Source organism: Peromyscus californicus, unplaced genomic scaffold (assembly GCF_007827085.1).
Source record: "Peromyscus californicus insignis strain IS unplaced genomic scaffold, ASM782708v3 Scaffold_19__1_contigs__length_69161282, whole genome shotgun sequence".
NCBI classification, from domain to species: Eukaryota; Metazoa; Chordata; class Mammalia; order Rodentia; family Cricetidae; genus Peromyscus; species Peromyscus californicus.
The window spans coordinates 21,744,545-21,765,480 of record NW_026294491.1 but is presented as its reverse complement, the minus strand read 5'-3'; the positions used below and the strand labels follow the sequence as shown (position 1 = coordinate 21,765,480).

At 38.8% G+C, this 20,936-nt stretch overlaps 1 protein-coding gene across 4 annotated transcripts in view; it reads left to right on the top strand.

Moving 5' to 3' along the window:
* The window catches only part of Ctnna3 (catenin alpha 3), a 1,464,870-nt gene extending 1,445,753 nt beyond the window's left edge, over positions 1-19,117 (top strand). For all 4 annotated transcript variants that reach the window (XM_052744818.1, XM_052744817.1, XM_052744819.1 and 1 more), the window contains one exon: positions 10,290-19,117. In XM_052744818.1, the coding sequence (XP_052600778.1) occupies positions 10,290-10,577 (288 nt within the window). In that variant the 3' untranslated portion in view covers positions 10,578-19,117. The remainder of the gene's footprint in view (positions 1-10,289) is intronic.
* The last annotated feature ends 1,819 nt before the right edge of the window (positions 19,118-20,936 follow it).

Here is a 20,936-nt window from a genome sequence, read left to right as displayed (position 1 = left end):
TGAAGCTAAGCTAAGAGCTTGATGTTTTATTTATGAACAATATTGATTGAGGAAATATACAGATGTGAAATGAAAATGTACACATAAGAAGATTCTCGGGATTAAACCAGAACAAACCTCCACTGAGAAACAGAGGGAAAGGCATGCTCAGGCAGAACTCCCATGGTCCTTGTCATGTGCTTTGCAGGAATTTGACCTCATCAAGGTGTTTCATGCAATGACTTCCAGTCAGGGCTAACTAATAGGAGAAAACTGTCAGATTATTGACAGACAGACTCCCACTTTGGGTACCCTGTGTCCCACGGTTTTACATTTCCCATCTTCTCCACCGCAAAGACTGTGGCAGTGTGTGTGCTGATGAGATCGACCGTCAGCAGTTTCACTTAGTCATTCATAGTAGTTCTAAGCAGTCTAATAATCCATCAGCACTAGAATGAGTAATCCTTACATTATCTCATCGAATAGTCTATAAGAATATATATTAATTGGATTTGAAACATAACTTAATAGTAAAGAGCTCTTGATGGTCTTACAGAGAGAGATTCTATCCATGAAATCCATGACACATTAAATATCCACAGACACCCATGCTTACTTACATGTATTTATTGTGTATATTTTCCCACATATACATACTTAAAACAACTTTTAAAATAAATCCTTAAAAAATGGCCATTGATGATATAGATAAAATTTGATTGGGTGAAACTATACTGCATGATTAGCTATGAAATTATTTTAAATAGATGTGTGTGTTATACATTTAACACATACACAAAATACAATATACCACATGGTGTGTGCAGTATTTTATTATGAATATATACTAAATATAATATTTTGGAATGCTTAATGGAAAGTATAAATCACATTCCTTGAGAAGTGATGAAAAGAGAGTTGGGGTAAAGGTACCATTTCCAAAGTCACATTGAATTGTAGGATAGGGTGGTTCTATCAACGTTTAAATATGCTGATAAAAGCCAGAAGAAAGGAGTAGAGATGTGTCGTGGAGAGAACTGTTGATTGTATAAAGGCCTCCAGAAGGCAGAAAAGAAAAGGAATCTAGAGGTGATATATTTTGAAAGACAGAGAACTTCTATTTTGCTAGAAATGGCTGGGATGGAAGGAGGCAGAGATGCAGACACCCTCAACTTTGCTTCTTCCATTTCTCTTTCTGGTCCAGTGCTTCATTATTCATGTTACATTTGTTTTAAGTCAGTAAATTCATAAGAAGTGAGAGTTGGTGTGCTGTAGGTTTGATGACAGAGGAAATTTGAAATATTTTGTGTGGGTAGATCAAGAATGGACTAAAGAGGAGCTGGGCTACATGTAGCTCAGTGGTTGAGCCCATGTTCAGCACATGTAAGCCTACTGGATTCCATCTCTAATACTCCCCCTCTCTCCATCTATATATCTTTATCTCTCTGTCTCTGTCTCTATGTCTGTCTCTGTCTCTCTCTCATGAACACACATCTTCAAGTTGCTTGCTGTCAACTTATCTGTTTGTCCACCAGAGGATTATCCAAAGGTGATTTTTAAAAAAAGTCACCTAGGGACCAATGCTGGAGAAAAAGACAATTTTATTTTTTAAAATATCTGTAGAAGAGATGAGTGAGCTAAAAATTACTGACTACCCATTTGAGACAAGGAGAACTTATCGGTAGGTATGCTCCTAAAGAAAAGTGACTCTCTTCCCCAGCAGTAAATGACCGCATGTCCATGTGCATATTGGATCTAGTGGATTAAACAAACAAATATACTCATACATATAAAAAGAGGATGTGAAGTTTGAAGAGGGATGTGATATAGGTCCTCAGGGGAGTTTCGCAGGGATGAGGGGGTCAGAGTTGGATATAATCAAAATATGTTAGATATATGTATAAAGAAAAAAAAAAGCTAAAAAGTAATATATGTGCTGAATATTTAATAGTATGGTTGAATGGCAGGATAATCAATAATAATCAAAAGAGCTTGAAGTTAGTCAGATTATATAATATCTGTAGATGGGAAATCCTCCCTGGGTTTAAAGCTAATGCTGTCTTGAGCCTCTAGTATCACTGAGCCAGTTCCTTCCTGCTTGTGTTCATGAAAGGTTTGAAGACAGAATCATGGAAGTAGCCTAGTGCTTTCTACTCCTTAGCTTTTAGATCCTGTAACATTGTGAAAATGTCATATCTCACAGGTATATCTGTGGTGAAGGCAGACCTCGATGTCCTGACTGACGATAGAGCACAGAGGAACAAAGGATGAAATACCAATGCCCAGCCTACTCCTTCTAGCTCTTCTGGGAAAGAACATATTAATATTCTCAATTCATGTCTCGGAAGCTATTATTACTTAGAAGAATCAGTACCTTAGCTAAACATATGTCTTTCTTTTTAAATAAAATATTTATTTTTATTTTTGTGTATTTGTGGGGGACAGTTACACACAGAGTCAAGAGAAGGACATTGCATGCCCTAGAGCTAATGTAGCAGGCCATTGTCAACTCCCTGATGTGGGTTCTGAGAACCAAGCTTTGATCCTCTGCAAGAGAAGTATGTGTTCTTAATCACGGAGGCATCTCTCTGGCTACAGTATTTGTCTTTCAATCAGCATTGTTGAGAGAGTGATAATTATTTCCAATATATACATTTTATTTTATAATTGTTTGTCTCAAATAAAATCCAAATGCATTATGAGAAGCTACCAGAAAGACCTTATGTTTATTCTTATTTCATTTTCAAGTGATATAAAATGCTTTGGGCCTAGAGTATTTGCCACAGAAGAAATTTATCTTCAAAAACTATTTCTGGCAGGACAAAATTACAACTAAAGAAATGTATTCATTTTAAAGCTGAGGCATGTTCAGTACATAGTGATTCTGTGCATTGACTTCCACCTTTTCTGCAGTGGTTATCCATTTCTGCTCTCATGCTCTAACGGAGTTGGCCAAGGACGTGGTTGCTGTGTGAATATCAGAAGCCCACTGGAATAACTCTTCATGCTCCAACAATAAACTTCTTTCTCATCTTAGTAATGACTTTAACAGCTTAAATCTGGAGATCCAACTCCATTTTAACTAGCTTTAACAAAGCCCTTATAGAAGTTGCCTATTAAGTCATCTAGGCAGTTTAGCATTATTTAAATGCATCTAAAAAAGGGAGAATGCTTTCAATGTAGACCATTCTTCAAATAAATCTCTTTGGAGACAATAGAATGTGTTAAGCAAGTGTTGGGATAAGTTAGATGCTTCAGAAGCTTAGGGTGGATTTTAGAACACATTGAGTTTGCTCATGAATTTTTGCTGAAAAAAAAACTGAGGCATTTTCCAGTGTATGGTAACCATGTTTAGAGATTACTCTAGAGATATCAATGGTGCCTACAAATTAGAAACACAAAAAAGTCAGTCTTTTCAGATGTAGTTATTTTATGCTCTTACCAGCCAACACATGTGCATATCCTTTAACAAGATCTGTTCTGATGTCTCACCCAACCGTTTTAACTGAACACTTCAAGTCAAAGCTTAAAAGATTTTTAGAGTCAGAGCCCTCTGTCCTCCCCGAGGCTTCAAACCAAAGCAAACAAATTAATTTATTTTTTCTTTGAGGATCAGAAAAGTATTTTATTAAGCAGGATTATATTTATACTGATACATTTTAATGATCAAATGAATCTTAGGCACTTCCTTGTCCTGGAAGCTATAATTTAATTTGTTTATAGTTGTGTGTGTGTGTGTGTGTGTGTGTGTGTGTGTGTGTGTGTGTGTGTGTGTGTGTATGCCTTATTCGTTTGCTTGATGCCAAGATTTTAAATGTAATTCTTTCATGGTCTATGGGATATAATCAAGGATATGTTTTTAAATGTAGAAATATTAATCTGGATGCCTTCAAATGCTTTAAAGCCTGTAAATATGACTTTATGTAAGAGAATGGGGCAAGGCTGGTTGGGTGGAGAGGGCTTAGATGGAGTACTGGAGATTGAATACGATGAGTGCTTGATATAAATGCTGCATAAAGCCAGTGTTTTGTGCAATGAATGTGTGATTCAAAAGGGGATGAAGGCAGTATAAAAACATGTTTCTTGGGAATTATTAAAGAATGAGTAGTTTCAAACCATAATCTTAGCAAAGAAAATGCCTTAGCAGGTGACATTCCTTTCCTGTTTCTAGTACCAATACACATTAAAAAATAACATCTACTTCCTTAAAGGCAGGACAATTGTGTAGTCAATTTTTAAATTTTAGACATTATGCTACAGATGTTAGAGTCTCTCGAACTATTCAATATCTGACAATAACCTCTATTGGAACTGAGATATTATAGAAAGTCAGGGTCACAAAATGAGGAAAAACATCAAATGGAACCAGAATGTCTTCATTCAAATTCCATCTCTAATATTTAATAACTATGTCTTTTTAACATCCCAGTCCTAATGTTTCCTCATTAGCAAATGAAAATAATAGTAGCATTGTCTCATAGGGTGGCCATGTGTCAATTTCTATTAGGACACCATGATGTTATCAATTATTATAGACTGTTACTATGCCTGGAACCAAAGTCCACATGTGTGCCTTTCAATATTGCTTTTATTCATGTCATTCAGGGTTGTCTGAGTTCAGTTCAACAGTAAGACTCACAGACATTGAATGAGTTTTTATAGATGGGTGTAAGAAAGGCAAGCTTGGCCATTCCCCTAAACAGCAATCCCACCAGAAATAATTAACATGATAGTTCACATGCTTCCCCCATGTGAAAGAGCTGCATTAATGGGTTTATGGTTCATTTAAGCTCAGAATTTTCTTGCAAACTGAATGCTTGATGAATATCTTGCATCTAGAGTGGAGAGTGTAGATGTGTTGTATGAATACAGGTCATTGTGGTATTTTGACATACAAAGGTGAAAAGCATACAACATAAAAAAGTACTGGCCTGTAGGTCCTCCTGAGTATCCCTCTAGGTTCTCACTAATTAAAATGATTTAAATAAGACTTTTCTACCAGATATTCCAAATTCACATGGTAAGCTGTCAAGGAATTATGCCTCAAGTAATTCTCATTATGTCTTAGTCACTTTTATATGGTTGTAAAGAGACACCATGACCAAGACAACTTATAAAAGAAAGCATTTAACTGTAGGCTTGTTTACAGTTTCAGAGAGTAAGTCCCTGACCATCATGGTACAGAGCATAGCAGCAGATAGGCAGGCATGGCGCTAAAGCAGTAGCTGAGATCTTACATCTGATCCACAAGTTGGAGACAGAAAGAGAGACACTGGGATGTATGGTCTTTTGAAACCTCAAAATCCCCTAATACCTTTTCCAACAAGGCCATACCACATAATTCTTCCCAAAATATAATTTCACAAACTATGGCCCAACCATTCAAATATAGGAGCCTATGGAAGCCATTCTTATTGAAACTACCACACATTAGTTTTGTAGAAAATAGATATCCTTTACACACCAGTTAAAGAGACAGAGGCTTGGCAGTTAAGAGGAAGAAGATATTTTTGTCATGATGAAGCTTCTAGGGGCAAGTCTTTAATCTGAAAACATCTCAGAACCAGTCAAAATTGTAGTGTGGTTTAACAGAAATCTTGTAGAACATACTACAAAGCATGGAAAATATACAGTAATAAGAGGATGATAATACTGATGAAGACTTTGTAGATGAGCATTATTTGGGTGTTTTAAAGACAGGACTTGGAATAAAATTTTATTAGACACAATACCTTACTATTCACCTAGATATTTAAAAAGAGAGACCTCCAATTTCTGTCATGGCTTAGACACTATTTGACTACCAAGAACTTTATGGTGTCACTAAAGGACTATTGCACTCAGTTATTTTTGGAAACCTCATCAGTTTAGTGAGAAGATGCACAAGTCTCAAAATCAAAAGAAAACACAAGTATCTTCTTTTTGACTGCAGTAAGTGGCACATGTTGATTCACTCTAGAAGACTGCTTAGGTCTGAGTAGAGTCCTCTTGGAAAAATTACTCAAATTATCATCTTCTTTTTGGCATGATGAACAGGAAACTCCCCCCTCTCTCTCCCTCCCTCCCTCCCTCCCCTTCCCTCCCTCCCTCCCTCCCTCCCTCCCTCCCTCCCTCCCTCTCTCCCTCTCTCTCTCTCTTTCTCTCTCTCTCTCTCTCTCTGTATGTATACAATGTTTACGTATTACATGAGGTGTGAGAATAGGGAAGACATTCAGGATCATAATTGATGCCTTGCCCAGTTCTCCATCTAGCTCAGAGGAGAGTGCTAGCAGGTGTCAGTGAGAAGAGCCTCTCCGCAGCATACATTTCAGGTTATATTTGCCAGCAGAATTTTCAGTTAATGCAAGTGCTATATAATAGAGATCCCTTAGACCGGAATTTTAAAGTCTGGTTGGTTTGCTCTCCTAGGCATTTGGAATGAGTCAATAATCTTGTACTGCACAGGTGGTTTTAAGGACATTTTGTTCAATAAGTTGACTATGGATGCCAAAGCCCTGCATTACCTCACTTGAATTTACCTTTGTCTTTACATAGAGAGCTCTATTAAATCTTTCTCTTAAAAGATTTTTCATAAAATTAGATCTGAATAAAAAAGGATTTTAAATAATGTTTTGCAGGTATCCAGTTGTACATATTTTTTTTTCTCCATGAATAGACCCACTGCATGGGCACTCAATGAAATTTCCTACCATTATCTTGGCTTGCTTTGCCCATTGCTTATGATTTGGCTAATAGCTCAGAGGTACACATCTCAGTACACATAGTTCACAAATGTGAAATGTCTTCAACAAGGTCTGGAAGTTTCCCTCATAAAATAACAGTATTCTCTGAACAATTGTCCTAATCTGCTGTCTGCAAAACTAGTCTTCATGCTCTCCAGGGGGCATAATTTTTCCTGTGGTTTCTCTGAGTCATGTGGAACAGAAGGTTTTCCTATAACCATTTAAGGTTTTAAAGTCAAAGGATTTTTCAGAGACCAGGCTGAGAGATTATAATGGCACAGGTAGGGGCTTACTGATTTAGTGGAGAAAGAAGACAAGCCAGTTCCCACACTGTGAGGCCTGGGTTGAACTTGAACTTCCTTCCTCCTCTGTCTGTCTAGAGATATCACTTACATGGAGAAATCAAAGGGATAGGAAGCCCATGTAGTCTATCCATGGTAATATGACAAAGAAGACAAGAGAAAGTAAGTTTTGGGGGTGAGAAGGTCAAAGCCACTGATGAGAGCTTGAGTGACAGATGGTCCCTAAGATCTTCTTTAATGGAAGAATCTATGATGGTGTGGAATCCATATCACAAAGCCAGTGTTTTCATGTTTGAGGGATGTCATTGCTCAGTATCCTAAAATATTATTTCACTCATTAGAAAACCTTGTTTTTTCCTGCTCTGGGTTTGGAAAGTATTGTCCACGTTTTACTGAACACCAGGGGGCTATTTATTATTAGTTTTTGAGAATTTCATTTGACCAGGTTTTGATCATATTCACTCTCCCTCCTCCAAGTTTTCCCAGACCCACCTTTCTCCCTGATGAATTCTGTGTCCTGTTTGCATCTTTGCTTCCCCCATTAAGGCCAATTTGTGTTTCCCACATATTTGCAGATGTCTGATCTGGTGTATGAGCCTAGTTAACTTATCAGGGGCTGCACCCTTAGCAAAAACCGACTTCCTCTCTTGGTAGCTAATGATTGCCCGTAGCTCCTTAGAGGGTGAACTTCACGAACAACTAGTCTCACCATGCTGGAATTTGGTCCCGACATGAGCTTATGTAGGTCTTGTCTATGCTTTCATGCTGGCTGGGAATTCATATGTGAAGCTCCCTACTGTGTTCTAAAGACACCATTTCCTCGCGGCCATCTACTTTCTCTGACTCTTTAGCTAATTATATACCCTTGTTTGCCTTTGGAGGAAGGGTACAACAAATATCTTCTCTTAAGAACTGATCATTCTGCACTCTATTATTCTCTGTTCCTTGACCCGTTGTGCCCCTCAATGTTCATCATCATCTACTGCAAATGGAAACATCTCTGATGACGTCTGAGAGGTGTCTTTATGGATATAGTTGTAAGTCATTAAGAGCCAATTTATTACTATGTCCATTTTGCAGAATAATACTAGCAGATTCTCGTCCATAGTCTATGACCTATCTAGCCATAGTTTCTTGACTTGATAATGATGCTAGATATGAATTTCATGTGGAGCAAGCCTTAAGTCTTTCTGATTGGATTTCACAACATTTGTGCCACTATTGTAGCAGTGGTCACGTCTTCCCCGGCCAGTCATTCTCATAGTTCACCAGGTTCATGGCTGAGTGAGATTAATGATTACTTTTTTTTAACCTCTGGTACTGTTCATAGTATTTCCTAGCACTATGAAAGCTAACCAGTTGGGATGAAGCTTCCAGGTTAGTACCAGCTTGATTTTTCTCTGCCCCAGTATAGCAGGTCTTCAGCAAAAGGTCTTATCATCAAGTTCTGGAAGATAACCAAATGCATTGGCAAAAGCATATGATTTTTTTTTGGGGGGTGGGTCTTAAGTCCACACTTAAGCCACTGTCCAACAGCTCCAAAAAAGTAACCCATTCCTGGCACTAGGGTTTTAATGAAAACAATTATAAAAGGGAAGATTTAGTTTTGTAATCTATTGGTAGTTTAACAATGACTCCTGCTATTCTATTTAAAATTTAATAGTTTTATAAGGCTGTGTGCAGATGCAGAAGCTGCCTACTGTCCTTCAAGATCAGAAGTGCTCAATGGCACAGACACATTAGTCAGGCAGTGAGTTCCAGGTTCAGTTAGAAACCCTGTCTCAGAATATAAGGTAGGGAATGGCAGAGGAAGATGATGACAACCAATGTCTACACAAACAACACACACACACACACACACACACACACACACACATACACACACACACACACACACACACACACACACACACACACACACAAAACATCTACCTCCTCTAAAACACTTGTGAGTACTTAAAATCCTGTGCAGTGTTTGGCAAACATTTGTCCTTTGTGTCTTGTACACAGGTTTCACTGTTGTGACTTTAATAAGTAAAATATATGTATGTATGTAAAACAATATTTGTACAAAGATATATGCATGTGTTGTTGCCAAATATTGCTGTCTTTAAAATCATGTATTTTTTGGTGTTACCTTTTCACGGATCTCAGGCTTGGCAAATTACGGAGCTAATTAAATTTTCTTGTGAGGAAGCAGCCCGTGAGACCACAGCCCCAGGCGCATAACCTCAGCTCCTTACTCCACCTCACTTACTTATTCTGTGTGTGAAATGAAGCTCTTAGAGCTGCAGAGCTAGAGCATCCAGGCCAGCAGTTGCTGATGGGTTTCAGTAACTACACAGAGGCAGTGTCTGAGCCTCAGCCCTGACAGCTCCTATCACAGAGGGGTGACAGTGGAGGCACATCTCCCCATGTGAGTTGGCTGCAGATGACAATCTGCCAAACTAAAATAATTGAAAAAGCATTGGTTGTATAAAAATGAATTGACTTGGCTTAGCTCTAAGGTATTTTGAAAAATTCTAGGAATGCCACTCCATGTCTCTTGAGATTGTTTACATGAATAGTATCCCGGACAATTAACAAACAAAATCATCTGGGGGAAAGGTATTTTTTTTTAACAATTTCATGAGTATATCTGTGTCATTAAACAACTTGCCAGTCTTTATAGGTTGCAAAGGTAATGCTGTGTAATAATAATAAACTTTCTGGCAGCTAATCTACTGGTTTCTTACATCTATTACTTTATCGTCAATAAACATTTTTTTTTAAATTAACTGATTTGATGAAAATAATTAAGCCATTTCCCTAGGTTTCTCAAAAAGGAATCTGGACTTTAAACTCAATTTTATTTGAACCCTCCATTCTTTCTGTATTAGTAGTCTCTATAGTAGAATAACATTTCTGTGTTAGGACAGAGACCCACTTAAGTGTAATTATTTAATGCTCAAAAACAGTGATGTATGTGTATGTCTGCACTGTGTGTGTGTGTGTGTGTGTGTGTGTGTGTGTGTGTGTGTGTGTGTGTGTATGTGTGTGTGTGCATCTTTCTTGCAAACAAAGAGAAAGAAATTTATCCTTCTAAGACAACACATTAAATAAATCTCTGAAAATAATAGGATGGAATGATGCAGATGATTACATACTGATTTGTAAAATAAGAATTAGCTCATTCAATTCTTGGGTCAAAGAAAAAAAAAGTGTCACTGTCAGCTTCTACATCCTCAAACCGTACATTCCTAACTGCATTTTAAATAGTGGCTTTTCTCTTCATTCTTTTCTACAGTTGGATAGTGTCACCTCCCTGATCCAGGCAGCCAAAAATTTAATGAATGCTGTGGTGCAAACAGTGAAAATGTCGTACATTGCTTCCACCAAGATCATCCGCGTCCAGAGTTCTGCAGGGCCCCGCCACCCGGTTGTCATGTGGAGAATGAAGGCTCCGGCCAAGAAGCCCTTGATTAAAAGGGAGAAGCCAGAAGAAACGTGTGCAGCTGTCAGAAGAGGCTCAGCAAAGAAAAAGATCCACCCCGTTCAAGTCATGAGTGAATTTAGAGGGAGACAAGTCTACTGAGGCTCTAGTCCACTCCAGTGCCCATTGCCACACCCCAGGCCAACCGCACTGCTTTATTTCACAGTTCATTGGTTGTTTAATTTCACTAAGTTTCAGAGTTAAGCTCACAAGTAACATAAAGCATTGGGGTTAAGCCACTGTGCACGGTGTGTATTTGGGGTCCTGTCTCTGTCATCTCTCTATAGCCAGCACAGCCCAGTTAAGTTGCAGGTAGTACTTAGGGAATGCAATTCACAAGTGTCATTTGAGCCTTGCCCTTCCCAGGGAAGAGCTGATGTTCATTACAAATGAATACAAGAGACAAAGTGAGTTCTGCTTACCCAGAAATGTTTGAGCCCACGCACTGTTTATCCTTGCGAAGGAAGACACCGTCATAAGCTTTTCCCTCGCTTTTCATTAGATACAAGAAAGTTTATCAACTGTTTTCCCAATTAGTGTCCATACTTTAACAGCCCTAACCTGGTACCTAACCTGCCAGAAATGTGTTGTTCTCGCCATAGGAAAAAAATTTCAATTTCTAGATTTCCCTACCCATTAGTAGTTGGTTAGTTGACTTTAACCAAAAGCATGGTCAAGCTTCTGAGTAGAATTTGAAAGTCAGGCATGTTGTTAAAGAAGTGCTTTGGTGGCACATCAAGGCTGCAAGGACTTTGGAGGCTGTTTGCACCTTTGATTAGTTCTTTGTTTGGAAATTCTGTACTCTTAGTGTTGGGCCCACCTCCGCACACATACGTAGTGTTATCCCATTGGAGAAATGAATTTGTGTTTGTTGATTTGTTTGTTTAGTACTGGGATTCAAGCAGCATTGCACATGCTAGGCAAGTGGTCCACTCTTGAGCTACATACCCAGTCCTTCTGTTAGAGAAATGAGACACTGAATTATATATAGCACAGAGTAAGTCTACGATAGAGAAAACCAAAGGAATTTTGCATGATTCTAAAATATCCTTGTAACCATTTGCAATTGTCATTAAAACGAAAGACCAGTTTGCAAAGCCTTTTGACACTGAATGAAATCTACCACCCAACAATGAAGATGAATTAATGACAATGAGTTTGGAGTGATTTTAATAACCACCTTTAAGTGAATGTCACTGGGGTTATTTTACATGTCCATTGACTATGGTTAACTATAGCTGAGTTTATGATGGACTCTGTAGTAGTCTAAGAGGGTGGAACACAACAGTGATATCCCTTTTTCTTTCCATCCCTTACCCCTCCCTTTTATCTTCCTCTCTTTCTTCACACTGTGCTATATATCAGCTGTATTGGAGGGGTGAAGCTTCAGTTTCACCATGCCACACTAAAGGATTGTCTCTCCCTTTATTTCATTTTACTGTATCAGAATTCTTCTATAATTGAAACTCTTCACTTTTACAACACTGCCCTTGAAGTGTCATTTTGACACTTTCAATTTGTCAATTAATATTGCTATATGTAACATAAGCTGGTGTTAAGAGGGCCACTTGTACATGAAGCAAAAGGAATTGTAAAGGTTGGAAATTCATTGTGTAATCTCTTGAACAAAAAAGAAAAGAAAGGTTTAGCAGATGATTCTGTTATTGAGGTGAATATTAACTCTTTTAATATATTGAATTATTTCGTTTTTCCAAAGTGCTGGGGTGATTGCCCGGGATCTCTACAAAACTCTGTAGGACCTAGGAGGAATCCCTATGTTTCTTCTGTCATCTTGCCCTAAGGACTTGCCCATAATAATTATTCTCAACAAAGTGTGCTTTCATAATGAGAGGCAGAATTCAGTCTTCTAGGTAATGCTGACTTTCAGTGTTACCTGCACAAATGAGACAAATAAAGAGCCACTGCTATTGAAATGTTACCGTAGGGTTCTATACTCAGTGGAGAGCAATTTTAGCGTAGACTTCTCTTGGGTACAATGCAGATTTATAATTTGGGTAACAATGAATTTCCTAAAAATATACAAAAACAACCTCACATAGGCCAGAATCAGAAATCTTCTCTGCAAAATCCAGGGTTCCTTTTGTCCCATATGATCCTTCTACATACTGGAATTTAGAATGAACTATTGGAAGAAAACAATAGTAACAGAGATCATTTTAAATGATACAAATAGCAGATAACTTGACCCCAAATGAGATATAATCAAGGCCTTCACTTTGGTACAGTGTTCTAGCTAAGCTCCAAACAAACAGCTATAATTAAACAAAACAATAAAATGTTTGACATGGTGAATGCCCACGGAGTACATTTTTTTTAAAGCAATCAAAGGTGTAATAAAAAGAAGAGGTGTAAAACTGAGGACACCTGTCTACCTGAGAAACACCTGCAGTGACAATATATTAGCTGGATTCAAACAATGGGCAACACAAACATCTACAGACAAAGAACTTGTGGAAGAGTGCTTGCAAATGTTTACAGTATAGAGCACAATTAGATAAGTCTGGACAATAAGTATTCTCTCAATACATTAATATGGAGGCATTTCTTCTGCAGAGGAATGCTGGGAAATTTTTAATGGGAGTGATAACTTGATAACTCAGTATATGCCTTTTGAAATCATATCACATTTGTTTGATTTTGCTAGTGAAAACTCACCTGTCCTTTCTAGTAAAATTAATTTCAGTCCTCTTACTTAGAAAAATGCACTTGAAAAGAAGTTTTATACTATCTACAAGGACAGCTGCATCTCTACGTCACTACCTATATTGTTGCCAAGTGTGTTGTTAGATTCAAAGTAGTCTAGATTCAGAATAATTCAGAAAATACTCATGAAGTCCTCAAATATAAAAGTTGATAAATACAAATTCCATCTTTTAACTAAACAAAAATGTTAGGTTATAGTGTTTTCTTTCTATTAAAGTTTCTAGAAATTTTTGAGTACATCAGGAAGTTAAGAAAGCATCCAATTTCAAGCTTACTGTCAATCATTCTTCTCTGTTTCTCTTGTGATATGAGTGTGACCTCTAAATGTGCTAGAAGATACATTATAGTCCTAATATTCCCACATGCCATCTGAGATTGGGAAATCTTGTAACATAAATATAACATGTACACTCCTCATGAAGTCTCTTCCTCATATAGGATAAGGAACCTGCAACTGAACACAGAGGCCTATTCCTATAACCTTTCACTGCAGACTAATTTCAAAGATAATTTTTTAACTCATTATAAATGGAAAACCTAAAACTGTGAATATGTAATTAAGTTCCCACTGGACCCTTCCTGTCTCTTAATAATAATGTTCTCCAGATTCAACAGCAAGCTGCTGAAGAGACTAACCTTTGATAAAGGGAAAGATGATCCCGGGTTCTTAAACCTTCACTTTGGGGACTGGAGAGACGACTCGGACAATAACTGCTTGCAATGCTAACATGGAGCTCTGGCTTCTGAGTACCTACACCCACATAAAAAAGCCAGGTAATGGGATAACCTTGTAATTCTGGTGCCAGAGAGAGAGGGTCCCTGGGGCTCTCTGGCCAGCATGGCCAGCCAAATATGCAAGCTCCAGGTTCAATGGTAGTCTCTGTCTCAAAAAAGTAAGGTAGAAAGATTGAGAAAGATAACCTATGTTGACTTCTGGACTCCACATCCATTCACTCCTATTAATGTGCACCAACACACACACACACACATACACACACACACACACCACCACCACCACCACCACCACCACCACCACCACCACCACCACCACCAACCACCTCACTCTCTAGGTGATCTCATCTCACCTAAGTGAGCACTCAGTATCCTCTTAACTGACTATAATGTTCAACTAGATGACGAAGTCAAGCTAACCCATCCAAGCAAACTCCAGTTACTCTCACTTGTGAAATGTGAAGCTCCCAGTAATCTCCCCACCCTTTCTTCCTAGTAGGTTACCCTACATGTAAATAGACTAACGTATTCTTTGGGATTTTAGTTAAAGTTATAGTTTAATTTCCACCAGAGTCATTTCTTCAGCCTTCCTACTTCCCCAAATGCTCTTATCTTCTCTGGTGTCTCATTTTGATGCTAGGGATTGTAGTTCCCATGGATACAGACCTCTGTACTGAGGCAATGTGAAAGAAATGAGATCCGAGAATTTTCCTGGTGAAATCGACCATTCTGGTTTAGTATTGCAATAAGCAGTTCTCTGGGTGGGCAAAATAGGCACCAGAACCTGAATTTGAATGAAACCCATATGTTTTAATCAGCCTATCCTTGGTTAAGGCAGCCTACCAAATATACTGTCAGTGATCAAATGGCCATTGTTGTTGCATAATCAGAAATTGTTCAGTGGTTAGAAAATCAAATGCACCCGGTTAAAAAGAATATAGCTTGCACAGGATTTCAATATTTTTAGGAAAAAAAATGACTGCAGCATCAGATGTATTTACCTGTGTATCACACATCAGGAGGCAACATGTATTCACAGGAAAGGTCTGCATCTTCTTTTATGGCTCTTTCCACCTGGTTATTGCTAAGTCTCAAAGCCTGGGACTAGTGGCTGAAGTGCCTATTTAACATAACATATTAACTTGGACACCAGCTTCCCCAGCATCCCTCAGTCACCACCTGTTACAGGGTATGGCTAGCATATCTTGTCCCCTGCCCTTTACCCTGAATTCTCCAGTCCAGAGGCAGGGCTGTCCTACCCCCAGCTGCCCTTCCCTATATAATCCAACATTTTGGTTTCTCTGTTCTCTTTTGGGGACTTCTGGCTGCTGCACCTGGTTCCCCTGTTCCCCCTCTCCCTTCCCCTCACTCCTCTCTCATCACATGGCTCAGGGTCATTTCTACTCTGGACTCTCCCAGATGCCCTTGCCTCTGACTATGTTCTCCCTGTATCTACATAAACCTCTTCCACCATATCTAGGAATGGTCATGTTCTTTCCTTTTTTATGTCCTTTTTTTTCCATTCAGTTATAGAAAGTTTAGGATTAGGATTTTGTGTTTTACCACAAAGTAACAAGAGGCAGAGTGACACATGATGTATGTGCAGAGTAGTCTGAGTTTTCATTTTTGAGTCATTGAATCAAATTAGGAAAGAGAACATGGATGTTATTATAAGGGCGTGTGTAACAGAATGTGCCCAAAAGCTAAGTTTCTAGATATTCAAAAGATAAAGAATTAGAATGAGAGGCCTAAATAATTCTTCTTTTCTTAAGCAATCCACATAAAAAGAACTTTTTCTTAAAATAAATATGAAATAGGTTAAAATATGAATCATTTTACAAATGAATACACCCTCATAAAGTACAAATTACCCTTTCTTGAACAATCCAAAATAAAGAAGGTAACACTAACAGAAATACTGCCTCCAAACAGTACCCATCCAGAGAGACTCTCATCTCTAGGTAGTAGGTGCTCTGTGGGACTAACCCTCTTGCCTGTCCTGGGAGGGTGGATTGCTCATGCTGTCTTACGGCATCCCCACTCCCGTGGGAAACTTCTCTGCCGGGAACAAAATACCAGGAGGAAATAAGAAGTGTAGACAGACTATTTCTAAAGAAACATGAGTAGGAAAGACCAGAGGGAGGGGAAGGAATGTGAATGTTATTTGCAGAGATATATAACTTTTATAGACAGTGTGTGATGGAGATGGGGAGAGTTTGGGATTCTATGAAGATTAAGTGGACTCATTCTGAGGAAGATTTAAAGATTTTTAAGGATAGGATTGGACATTTGTCTTGATGCCTTGTTAGTTTGGTAAGGTCATGTCAGAGGCAAAAGAATGATCTAAATAAGTCTTGACTATGATTTAGTAATGTTTTATGCAGTGTTTCTCAATGCTTTAAGAAGCATACATTTAACCATTCCCCAGGCTGATGCAAGTTTATCCTCAGTCCAACACCCAACAGCATTTCCACCCACTCATCTAACAACTACTGTTTAAGTAGCTGTGATGCTCCAAGCACTGTTCTATGTTCTGAGGTCGCAGCAGCTGACAAAGCAATGGTCTATGTTCTAGTGTCAGCTCTGCTACATGACAACTATCACCTGTGTTGTAGTCTCAATAATCTTATAGGAAGTACATCAACTCCACATCACAGGTAAGAAAAATGGAGGATTACAAAAGATGATCTTGTTCAGAGATTGGCTTGATTTTGTTTTATTACATTTCAAGTTCTACACTGAGCCCTCATACCAGCCAGGCTGTTCATGAAATTAGTCTAAAATTTTCAATTGCTAATAATGTGATACACTTTTCAAATCATGGCTGTTTTCTGTGAAGAAGAGGGGGAAAAGAGAAAAGTTTCAAAATTATTAATGCTTAGCCTACATCACTCAAGGAAAATAGGAGTCATATAAATATTAAGCTGCATAGCGTTATCTCCCAGAGCTGGATATAGAACATGATGGTATAAGAATGTCTATATATATTTTGATTGTTTGATATCCAGGCACATTGTTTATGTTACTGTAGAAGGGAAAGCTTCCATGGAAATATCTTCATCAGCACTTGTTCATCATTAGTCAGTGAAAACCCATTTGGGGCAATATTTCTTTATCCTTTTCCTGCTGGTATACAGATTTAAACCTGTGGGTTGCAAAAGGTTAAGCCAACTGTTCATCAAATAAGGTAGTTTTCCTGAACTTCAGACTTAAACTGTAGTTAACATGTTCTCTTCTTTGTGCACAAAATGTATGTGTAGTGCATGTGCCCAATTACAGGTAAACTGAGTCCTTTGCCTGCCCATAATACTCTCTGAAGTCTGAAGGCCCCCCTTTTTTTTGCCTGTTTCTGGACCAGTTTCCAGATCTTGGGACCTAGAGAGTTAACTGGATTTCTGATTCTTCTCATGATAAAACCACCAAAGTTTCCTCAAACTAGGAATGTGTTTCTTTGGACTCCTCACTCTTGTTCCTGATTTTCATGATAATCCTTCTTTTCAGCTGCAGGTGCAGGAATTCCACAAGGAAAGAATTGTCCTTTAAGTAAGCACACATCTTCAAAAATCACATCTAATTACCTCCTAGAACAAGCAAACACCACTTAAATAATGTTAGCGGAATGGTCCTCCTGCTTCCATTTCAATTGGTGTATTTTCTAATCCTAATGGTTTCTACCCTGGGCATGTTTCAGAGGGATGCTTATGTTTAGTCCTGGGTATTTGTTCGTAAAGGTCTGTTGCCTCTCTTTAAATACTTTAAAGGCTCATTTCAATAGTTATATCCCTAGTTCAGAAACTTGTGGAAATTTTGTTTGCTCTTTTTGTTTTTTCCCTATTGGGAGAGCCAGAGATTTGGCAGCCCCAGGCAAACCCTTGGTGTCTGAGTCTCTCTCTGTATTATCCCCTAAGAGGGCAGCTTATCTGAGTGGTTTTCTTTGACCTTGGCCTGTCAATATCAGATTTGGATCAGAGTGTTTACTCAAAAACAAAGGAGTATCTCTGAGATATTAGTGCATTCTCTCAGTTAAAAAGAATTTTCCTCCTTCCCAAGGCTTTAAGTATAGAATTAACTTTACAATAGACTGCAGAGAAAGTATTCCATTGCCTGCCAAACCTTCTGTCACGAGAGTTTTCTATTCTTCCGTGTTGGTAAACAGTGTATCCATAGGGAATAAATAACAGCACTTCAGCAACTGTCTGATGGGGGTAAGATGTGCTGTCGGTGTGGTTGAAGCTTCTTTTTATATCGTGTGGTTCTTCCAGAGAGCATTTTCCAAATGACAGCATCATCTGTCCTCTGTAGCTACAGCTAACAAGCCCAGAAAACAGAGCTGGATGGATGCTTTCTCCAAATTTAGTGCTTAAGAGTTGAGGATGAAAACAAAATTTTCTTTGAAAAAACTGGGTGATTAAATAGTAATTAAAATTTCTAGTGAAAAATCTTCAGGATTCCTTTAGTTTTCATTTTAATTATGACTACTTGCTTTATGTACTCTTGCAAGCAATGACTTAATAGCTTAAACTTGGTGGCATCTCTGCTGCAATATGCACATTGTAATTTAGGATAAAGACAGCCTTGAGATAGCCTAGGTGAAATGAAATTGGTCAACAATAGTCCCCTTCATTGCAGAAATACCTTGAGAATGCCACTGGGTACCATCTGAAGTGTTTTAAACCATTTTGTTTGTATCTCTCCCCTTGCTGTGTAGAGGCAGAGCGAGGCTGGTGAACTGCCTATTATAGGAATGGACAATTCAAAGCAGTTTTGTGTTTTAGCTACAGATAAAGTCTGGCAAAGAGCACTGTCGACCTTTTTGATCCATCTTTGTCTTCTAAGCCATTCTCACCAATCAATAAAGTACTTCTGTGGAGATAGGAAGTGATCTATAATACTCAGAACCTTGACACAGAAGACTGGATACTCCTTGTTTGAAGTTCTGCATGTTTTTTTTTTTTTTGTGTGTGTGTGTGTGTGTATGTGTGTTTAATTGAAGTAATTGATCTATTGTTCTCCTTATGCTCTGGGTTGTGCTATTAATACATGTAACACTGGGTTGGATTTGAAGTTATGTAGTATGAGTTATGCATTCACTTGATTTCTCATTTCTACACCTGTCATTTTGTAGTTCATTACAAAATTGCTCAACTGATAATTAAACCATGTACATTAAAGGAATGAAACTGAAAGTATTGGTTATTCATTTTGTCTTTGTTTGGTGGCAGGTATCTTGGATGGGTCAAACTGTGTGTTTCTAATTGATGAGCTTTTTCTCACATTCTTTTTTTTTTTATTATTAATTTATTTTGCAATACAATTCAGTTCTACATATCAGCCACGGATTCCCTTGTTCTCCCCCCCTCCCGTCCCCCTCACCTTCCCCCCAACCCCCCCCCCCCATTCCCATCTCCTCCAGGGCAAAGCCTTCCCCACAGACTGAGGTCAACCTGGTAGACTCAGTCCAGGTAGGTCTAGTCCCCTCCTCCCAGGCCGAGCCAAACAATCCTGCATAGGCCCCAGGTTTCAAACAGCCAACTCATGCAATGAGCACAAGATCTGGTCCCACTGCCTGGGTGCCTCCCAAACAGATCAAGTCAATCAACTGTCTCATCCATTCAGAGGGCCTGATCCAGTGGGGATCCCTCAGCCATTGGTTCATAGTTCATGTGTTTCCATTCATTTGGCTATTTGTCCCTGTGCTTTATCCAACCTTGGTCTCAACAATTCTCGCTCATATAAACCCTCCTCATTCTCGCTAATTGGACTCCCAGAGATCCACCCGGGGCCTAGTCATGGATTTCTGCATCCAGATCCCTCAGTAGTTGGATGAGGTTTCTAGCACAACAATTAGGGTGTTTGGCCATCCCATCACCAGAGTAGGTCAGTTCGGGCTGTCTCTCGACCACTGCCAGCAGTCTGTTGTGTGGGTATCTTTGTGGATTTCTGTGGGCCTCTCTAGCACTTTGCTTCTTCCTATTCTCATGTGGTCTTTATTTACCATGGTCTCCTATTCCTTGTTCTCCCTCTCTGTTGTTGATCCAGCTGGGATCTCCCGCTCCCCCAAGCTCTCTTTCCCTCAACCCTCCCTTTCATTACCCCCACTCATGTCCAGGCTGTTCATGTAGATCTCATTCCATTTCTCTGTCATTGGGTGATCCCTGTGTCTTTCTTGGGGTCCTATTTTCCAGGTAGCCTCCCTGGTGATGTGAGTAGCAGACAAGTCATCCTTGTTTCATGTCTAGTATCCTGCTATGAGTGAGTACATACCATGTTTGTCTTTCTGAGTCTGGGTTACCTCACTCAGGATGATTTTTTCTAGATCCATCCATTTGTCTGCAAACCTCATGATGCCATTGTTTTTCTCTGCTGAGTAGTATTCCATTGTGTATATGTACCACATTTTGTTTATCCATTCTTCAGTTGAAGGGCATCTGGGTTGTTTCCATGTTCTGGCTATTACAAACAATGCTGATATGAACATAACTGAACAAGTGCTCTTATGGTGTGGTTGAGCATTTCTTGGGTATATGCCCAAGAGTGGTATAGCTGGATCTTGGGGGAGATTGATTCCCAATTTTCTAAGAAAGCGCCATATTGATTTCCAAAGTGGTTGTACAAGCTTGCATTCCAGAGGACTGATATCCAGAATATATAAGGAATTCAAGAAATTAGACATCAAAATGCCCAACAGTCCAATTAAGAAATGGGCTATAGAACTAAACAGAGAATTCTCAACAGAGGAAACTCAAATGGCCGAAAGACATTTAAGGAACTGCTCAACATCCCTAATCATCAGGGAAATGCAAATCAAAACAACTCTGAGATACCACCTTACGCCTGTCAGAATGGCTAAGATCAAAAACACTGAAGACACCTTATGCTGGAGAGGATGTGGAGCTAGGGGAACTCTCCTCCACTGCTGGTGGGAATGCAAGCTTGTACAACCACTTTTTCTCACATTCTTATCACACTGCTGGTAAAATATTTTTAGAAGCTGTTTCATGCACT